Source organism: Vigna radiata, chromosome 5 (assembly GCF_000741045.1).
Source record: "Vigna radiata var. radiata cultivar VC1973A chromosome 5, Vradiata_ver6, whole genome shotgun sequence".
In the NCBI taxonomy this organism is placed as follows: Eukaryota; Viridiplantae; Streptophyta; class Magnoliopsida; order Fabales; family Fabaceae; genus Vigna; species Vigna radiata.
The window spans coordinates 2,938,760-2,947,509 of NC_028355.1; the positions used below are offsets into that span (position 1 = coordinate 2,938,760).

At 31.9% G+C, this 8,750-nt stretch overlaps 1 protein-coding gene across 1 annotated transcript; it reads left to right on the forward strand.

Moving 5' to 3' along the window:
• The first annotated feature begins 1,118 nt into the window (after positions 1-1,118).
• LOC106762572 (WD-40 repeat-containing protein MSI4) lies at positions 1,119-7,583 on the forward strand. The gene is made up of 15 exons (XM_014646560.2): positions 1,119-1,464; positions 1,549-1,612; positions 1,822-1,908; positions 2,196-2,258; positions 2,543-2,608; positions 2,684-2,758; positions 3,796-3,871; positions 3,961-4,156; positions 4,604-4,685; positions 4,993-5,066; positions 5,199-5,310; positions 5,418-5,492; positions 5,585-5,661; positions 6,463-6,562; positions 7,191-7,583. The coding sequence occupies exons 1-15, from the start codon at positions 1,211-1,213 to the stop codon at positions 7,296-7,298; spliced, it is 1,509 nt and encodes a 502-aa protein (XP_014502046.1). The 5' UTR covers positions 1,119-1,210; the 3' UTR covers positions 7,299-7,583.
• Positions 7,584-8,750: the final 1,167 nt, after the last annotated feature.

The following is an 8,750-nucleotide window of genomic DNA, read 5'->3' on the forward strand; positions in this document are numbered from 1 at the left end:
CTAAGTGGTGACAATAATGTTGGATTATTAGACCATAATTTCAATAGTAAGATGATTTTGATAAGTTTGCACAAATTTATAATGTAATATCAATTTTTGTACACACTATTACATTTATTTCCCTTCATATTTTAATTTATAAAGTCCACAAATTATTTTCTATTTATGTCAAATTGGTTTTATATATTTAACTGTTATAACATCTATTTAAAGTAATATAATTATAACACAATTCATTTAGTATAAAATTAATTAATTCAAATTCTACTATTTTGAAAAAAACTTATTTTCATGTTATAATTTATACTTTTACTAGCATTTTATTTTATAATGAATTTTCATTTTAATTCTACTCTCTTCTTAACTTTAATTTATATTTTTAACTTAAATTTATATTTATAAAAACTATTTTTTTACATTATTATTATTGATTGCAATTATTTTGCAAGTTGATACACAGATGTAGATAATATAAATAAAATATTTTTTTTAAAATCCAATTTCATTTCATTGACACTTTAGTCATTTTATTAATATATTATTTAAATTTTTTATTTTATTTCATTACTTAAATTATTTTGGATTTTTTGTTTATTTTTCTTAATTTTTTATTCTCTCTAGTTTTTTATTTTCATTTCAACTTTCTTATTTTTCCTTCTTAAATTCAAACATATAACATTAAGATTAACATTTTTTCTTTCAATCCTTTGTAAACAATTTTATTTTTTAAATTTCTAAAATAATTAAATTTGATCTATGCATCATACTTAATGTCCAATGCAAATTGTAAGTTTCACACATATTAAATTAGTGGGATTTCAATTCTCAATGAAATAAAATATCTAGGACCAAACATTCCCACAATTACTTTCCAACCAAACCCACAAATATACATTTATGTTTTTCTATATCCAAATCACTCAAATTCAAGTTTATTCATTTCCATCTCCACTAATTTATTAAAGAAAAGTGTATAAAAAAATGTACAAAATATGAATCCTTAGTCTAATTTATAATTATTTATTAATTAATAATGACTAAAATAATAAAAAACAATTTACCAAATATTTTATTTATATATTTACATAAATAAAATCAAGTGTGTGAGATGAGGTTTAATAGTTTTATTTTTGACTTGTAGGTGTGCAGCAGAAAGAGAGCAGAGAGACAGAACAGTGAGAGTTTGTAAGGAAGAAGAGTGAGAACTGAGATGGAGACTCCTCCTCAGCAAGGTGTGGTGAAGAAGAAGGAGACAAGGGGTCGAAAACCTAAGCCAAAGGATGACAAGAAAGATGAACATTCCAAGACAAAGGAAGGGAGAAAAACGCAGCAATATCAGCAGCAACAGCAGCAGCAGCAACAACCTTCGGTCGATGAGAAATACACGCAATGGAAGTCTCTCGTCCCTGTCCTCTATGACTGGCTTGCTAACCACAACCTTGTTTGGCCCTCTCTCTCTTGCCGGTAACCCTCATTAGGGTTTTCACTTTTTTTCCCTTTCTTAATCTTCAAAATCTAATTTTTTTAATGCTAATTTTGGGTTTTCAGGTGGGGTCCTCAGCTTGAACAAGCCACTTACAAGAATCGCCAGCGGCTCTATCTTTCCGAACAGGCAAACTCTTATTTTATAAATTAAAAATTGATCCTTTTTTTAATTTTTGAGTGATGGGAGTCGGTTTTGTTGTGTCTTTACTGTGTTAGTGAAATGGGTCTGTTGAGTTTTGTGGCTGGTTGCTATATAGGGGAGGAAGAGTGTTTTTTGTTTTTTTTTTTTTTCTTTTTTTGAAAAATTGATTTTTGTTTTTTTGTTTTTGTGGAAAGACTGATGGTAGCGTGCCAAATACTCTGGTGATTGCGAATTGCGAGGTTGTGAAGCCTAGAGTTGCGGCTGCAGAGCACATTTCGCAGGTGAATTGTTGTTTTATGATTGTGCATGTTATGTGGCTGCAGAGCACAATTCGCAGGTGAATTGTTGTTTTATGATTGTGCATGTTATGTTCCTTCTGGGAGGATTTCAAATTGTGACTTTGGTAAGGTTGTTGTGTCTTTATGGTTGCCATTGGGACCACTTTTGTCCACAATTTAAGACTACTATACATGATCACCATTGTCTAAAGCCTTGTTCATGTTTTAATGATTACTTTGATGTTTGAAATTTGATTAAGCTGATAGAAATGTTTGTCTACCCCTTCTAGTTTAATGAAGAGGCACGGTCCCCGTTTGTGAAGAAGTTCAAGACCATCATACATCCTGGCGAGGTATACTCATTGTTTACATTGATGGGCTGGTTAAAGATTAGATGCATTGTTTACATTGATGGGCTGGTTAAAGATTGGATGCATTCTTTACATTGATGGGCTAGTTAAAGATTGGATGCACTTGAAACACGTGTGAACAATGAAGAAGGGATAATAATTGTTCCCTAATCTGCCTTGGTCTTTTACTTATTTAATGCTACCCATCATCAATGATATATGTATTTTGGTTCACATTCCATCTTTTTGATTATCAGAGTATGATCTGATATGGCTTTATTTTGTAGGTGAACAGAATTAGGGAATTACCACAAAATTCCAAGATTGTGGCAACACATACAGATAGCCCTGATGTAAGAACTTTACTTTACAGTTTACATTTTGCTTTGATTTTTCTGGTTTCTTATATATAACTCTTTCAATATCAGGTCCTTGTTTGGGATGTTGAGAATCAACCTAACCGTCATGCTGTCCTTGGAGCTACAAACTCTCGGCCTGATTTGGTATTAGTCGGCTTTAATATTGCTTAAATACTTCCAACTAAAAAAGATTAATCTATTTTGGAATGTGAGAAAAATGAAGCAGATAAATACTCATATCTATTTATTTTGTGAGAAAAATGACCTTTCTTATTTATGTTTAGCATCTTCTGATGTGAGTCAGATTATGCTGCAGTTTCATTTGATTGTTGTATTGATTAACTTTTTTTTAGTTATATTAGGATATAACTTAATTGAACAGAAAATAGGGGTAACATTATTGAGGCTAGGACAGACCCTGAGTGCAGTTCCACAAATATGATCTGACATGTATCTGATGCTTCAGTTCTTTGAAAGTCACGAGACATGATACTTTTGTGGCTATTTTGAATATAAGAGTGGGTGTAGCATTGTTGGGGCTAGAGCAGGTCATAGGTGCGAAGGCCTATGATGCAAATACATGATCTGATATGTGCATTCGATGTGGATATTCTTGAAAATAAGGGAGATGGAACATCTTTATGATGCATATATAGATATGCATAATACTTTATGGAACACAATAATTATATAATTGGAATTCATAAAGTCCAAATTAAAATTTATATAATATTCTTCTTTTATGAAAATACAATAAACAAACTAGTCAATCCAGGATGACATGGTCTGTTGCGCATCCTTATTTGTCTCACTGGTGCTAACATCTACGAGTTTGTTGCTTTGTAATAGGCCAAGATTAATCAATTCAGTTTCCTCTTAATAAAAGTGACTTGAATATCGATGATATCCCCATTTATTGGTATCAGATATAAGTATCCACTATCCCATACCTATATTTTATGTGAAGACCTAGGAGAATGCATCATGCATCCATGCTTCTTAGGTAAAAACATGGAAATTCAAATAAGCAAGACCAAATTTGCCCCTCCACTTTGAAGTATGTGGCCACCTGCTTTAGTACCCTTGAATTATCTATTATATAAGAAACTCCTAATGCATCATTATTGTTATTTGGCATGGTTGCTGGCTCCTGATATATTTACGTATAATCTCGCTTGCAGATATTGACTGGACACCAAGATAATGCAGAATTTGCTCTTGCTATGTGTCCAACTGAGCCCTATGTTCTTTCAGGAGGTTAACTATTAAAGAATTAGGTTATTAAATTCGTGCTTATTTCTTGATGTAGTAATTCTATATCTGAAAGTAAAAACTTACACTTGCAGGAAAGGATAAAACGGTGGTATTGTGGAGTATTGAGGACCATATAACATCTGCTGCCACAGGTGGATCAATTATCAAGCCAAACTCTAAATCTGGAGAAGCCAATGATAAAACTGCTGAAAGCCCTTCTGTCGGGCCACGAGGTATCTACTGTGGGCATGAGGATACTGTTGAAGATGTGACTTTCTGTCCATCCAGGTAACTTGCCTACTTTTTACTGCGTAGCTTCTGCTGTGCTTCAGGATAGATGCCTACTTGAGAAAATAAAGGAATTATACCATGTTCTCTTCCAAACAAAAGAAGAGAACAATGCCTTTTCTCTTTATTTCCTTTCCTTCCATTTTCTTTTTGTACACTTTCTATCTGCAGCCAAACAAAGCATTAGGGTGATGTCTAGGGTGGGTATCCTCTGTTTTTCTTCATCAACTCCTTATCATTTACTATTAACTAATGTATAGCTATACTTCTTTTTTTTTCTATTTTATTTTATTTTATTTTGAGAGTGGGGGGGATTGTTCTATATTATCATTTTTAATTTTCTGTTTGAGGGATCTAGTGTGTTTGTACTTATAGTTGCAGCATAAACTAAATACCATATTTGGTTAATAACCTTACTCTCCTGACATAATTGTGATCATGCTGAAGTGCACAGGAGTTCTGTAGTGTTGGAGATGATTCTTGTCTCATCTTATGGGATGCACGTGTTGGGTCTAGCCCTGTGGTTAAGGTATTGTTTTGTACTCCAATCATTTATTTAAATTTGTTTTCATTTATTATTATTATTATTATTATTATTATTATCATTATTGTTATTATTTTATTTAAGTTCCTGTTTTATTGCAGATTTAATTTTTTTGTGAAAAGAACAATTTTTTTCCTTTTATATTTTAGTTTATTCCAAACATTGGATTGCGAGTATGCAATAATAACATTGAGGTTATAAGAACCCTTGTACACAATATCTTTTGTGAGGTATCTTTTTGTTTTTTGTTTTCTTTTTAATTTTTTTTCCTCTTTCATGAATTTGGTAACAGGTTGAAAAAGCTCATAATGCTGATCTTCACTGTGTTGATTGGAATCCACATGATGATAATCTGATTCTTACTGGGTATGTTTTCCTGTTTTACAGTTCTCATTGTCATTAATTTTGCTTTGACATGTAAACTACCTTTTTGATCTTATCATGTACAAATTGATGATGATTCACATCCGTATTTGACTTGTTCCCATTTATCTACAGGTCAGCAGATAATTCTGTACGCATGTTTGATCGTCGCAATCTCACCACTAACGGAGTTGGGTCGCCCATCCATAAATTTGAGGGTCACAAAGCTGCTGTTCTTTGTGTTCAGGTAATTTTGAGCATACTTTTTTGTTTATGAAGAATAATTCTTTATTCTCCTTGGTATTATATTGTTATTGCACTGTAATATATGAGAATCACTGTTTTTTTATTCAGTGGTCTCCAGACAAATCATCTGTATTTGGAAGTTCAGCTGAGGATGGTCTCTTAAACATTTGGGACTATGAGAAGGTGCAATCTAGTTTAGCCATTTTCTTGCCCCAAAAATAATATTTGGTGTCAACTGCTCATGATGTCTCTTGTTTTTTTTTCCTGCAATGTAGGTTGGTAAAAAGATAGAGCGATCTGGAAAATCAATAAGTGCTCCTCCAGGGTTGTTTTTCCAACATGCTGGTCATAGGTATGAAACTTGTTTTTCTGGTACCATTCACAATTTTTTTTTTTCGTTATTCCAATCATATAATTGTAATCAACCTTTATTATTTATCTTTTTAGCCAAGGCCAAAAGCAACATTTTTCATATTTGAACCTCTTGTTTGATTCGTTGTCTGCTGTTGCTTCACAGTTTCTTATGTTACATTATCTTTAGTTTTTCTTTGATGCTTATGTTGCCGATTCCCTATTATCAATGCTTTCCTGTCATTCTCCATGACATCTTTTGGTAAAAAATTTGACGAAATGCTGGATATCTGATAGTAACCTCCTTGGTTAGTTACATAATTAGAGAAATAATGTTGCTTATGAATAAGAAAAAAGGTTGAGAGGGGGATTGTGGGTAATTTTATCTATGATTTGTGAGGGAGAGTCCAGATCTCTCAAAATCCTGCAAGTGATCTGTTCACTTTTTCTGTTAATCGAAGTTTTTCTCTCTAATTCTGATCCAGTTTGTATCAATGTCAAACATAAATTTGTGCAAGGGGTTTTTCTTTGATAATACTGTCAACTATGGTCCATCGATTGCAAGCTTGCAATATCAAATCTTCTGGACTTCTGTAGTTACTGATATTCTAAGATATGTTATCCTTGGAATTCTTGTGATCCTCTGGCAGCTTTCTTTTGACTGTTTCTATATTTTGGTAGTCCTGCCAAATAATACTCTGAATTTGTTCGTTTTTTTTTTTCAAAATATTTATTTAACAACTCTCACCCCCAGTCTGGCTTACTTTTGTTTGTAACGTATAAACTTTGTTATTATATGCAGAGATAAAGTAGTCGATTTTCACTGGAATGCATATGATCCATGGACAATTGTTAGCGTCTCTGATGACTGTGAAAGTACTGGTGGAGGAGGCACATTGCAGGTATGAAAAACACTTTTCAACTTACGTAATATAGGTCATAGAAAATGGCTATTTGTATCATATTTTATATAATTGAAGATTTATGCTTTTGGAAACAAAGCAACTTGCTTGTGGCATGATCAAATTGTTTGGTTGAGGCTAGACCTAATGGGGCAAGCGTGATTTTTTACTATTCACGGCCCCAGTACCCTAACAGCAACTCATCTTTCTCCTCTTCCAAGAACTCATACACAGTAACTTGCATACAATTTCTGCGTTTGTCCTGGTATTTGTTTTTTTAATTGGATAATGGATGTAAGGATGTGCTCATAGTAGAGCAGATCAGGGCTGGCATGGGTGAGACTGTGACTAGACTGTTTCCTTCTCCTTTATTGGGCACAATGGGGATTAATATGCATTTTGCAGATCAAGTTTTCTTTGCCATTTTTGACTTTTATTTATTTTTTAATGTGAATGATTCTCACGTTCCAATTAAAAGGCCAGAGCAGGTTGTGTGCATTACATTTCTGAATAGTTTAGTTAGACTCATTAATGAACCGGCTAGCCCTTCTGGTATTTCAAGTTTAGTAAGTAGTAATGAGTTTGTTTTAATGATTGCCTGTCTGATCCATCAAACTCATTTGTGTAGATATGGCGCATGAGTGATTTGATCTACAGACCAGAAGAAGAGGTTTTAGCGGAGCTGGAGAAATTCAAATCTCATGTGGTGGCATGCGCTTCCAAGTCTGAAAAATGATATTATTCGCTTGCAAAAAGAGTTCGGTTATTCTTGCTGTTGTATAACTCAATCTTTATTTGTGATTCATGTTTCTCAGCATTTCAAAAACCACCCACATGGGATTGGAGTAGGGAAACTTAGATTAACGTAGAACTGACAAGTGTTTGTGGTGTAGTGTTCCTTAAATTTTACTGTTTCTGTTCATGAACCTTTTCGTGTTGTGCACACTGTTCAATCCTCCAACCACTGAACCGAATATGCATTCTTAATCCATGATCCTGTGAAGTTAAGTTGGTTGGCAAATCGGTTGCTTTTATGTTTTGTGTGTGCAGCCATGGCTAGATGATGGTATTTTAGATTCTGAAAATAGATTTTGCAATTATTATACAAATATCACAAACACTTTCACTCAATTTATATTTTTGACACAAGCTGATGAATAATTAGTCTGAAAGGCCCTTCTAAATGATAAAGTATAGTTCAAAGTCACATTTGTACATTGCTTGCAACACCCTTTCGTCTATTATATTGTAATATATAAAATCTAAAGTATGAGTTATGAAGCTGAGACATCTATTAAAAACGTTTTCAAAATTTGATTTGATAGGTTTTGTGGGTTAAAAAGCATTATCTTATCATCCAAATAAAGGAGATATTGTTCGTAAAAAAATTTCAACCAAGAGATGAGTTTTTCTTTTTAAAGGTAATTTGCGAATTATTTCATATATTTAATAAAAATCTATACAGGTATCTGGTTAAGGTGTAGTAGTCAAACAATGAGTTCAAAACATGATTATGTTGTGAAATGTTTCAAGTTTATGTGTTTGGAGAAATGATCAAGATTTGATGAATGAAAAGAAAAACTCTTGAAGTTTTCATTTGTAAACAATTTGGTTAAATAAAAAAGAATCCTAAATTTAATTACAATATTTAGTTACATTTAATTTTCATTGTGCTAGGATTTAGTTACATCTAATTAAATAATTGGTTGAAAGTTTACTTTGATTATTAATCAAGCCTAAAAGAATATTAATAAATAAACAAGTATTTGTTTTTTTAGTCATCTATTCATCATTAGATTCAGTTTTTGACAAACACATAAAATTGTATTTACTTTTTTTATCTTTATTCTTTTGTCTAATCTCAAATTGTACTTCACATGCATAACAAAAACATTTAATCTTTTTTGTTCTAACATATTTATTCATTATGTATTTGGTCAAATATGTTCCAATTTATTTCAGAGTGTGAAACTCAATTTTCACTGTTACCTTTTGAAACTCTTTAAATTCTGCCACACAATTCTTCCATAAAAAAGCTATCAAAATAAAAAGTGTTGAATTATAATGTAATTATAAATTTATAAATCATATAAAAATAGGAGTGAGTAATTTAATTACTAGATTATTTCTTATTTCTAGTATTTATTTTCAAGTTCATTTCAGAAAGTCCATTAACTTCTTTGAAATA

Bases quoted from the DNA above. Each gene is read 5' to 3' on its own strand.
- LOC106762572 (XM_014646560.2), top strand. From the start codon at position 1,211: ATGGAGACTCCTCCTCAGCAAGGTGTGGTGAAGAAGAAGGAGACAAGG. The intron at 1,465-1,548 runs GTAACCCTCATT...TTGGGTTTTCAG, and splicing joins TGGCCCTCTCTCTCTTGCCG to GTGGGGTCCTCAGCTTGAAC. The intron at 5,067-5,198 runs GTATGTTTTCCT...ATTTATCTACAG, and splicing joins GATAATCTGATTCTTACTGG to GTCAGCAGATAATTCTGTAC.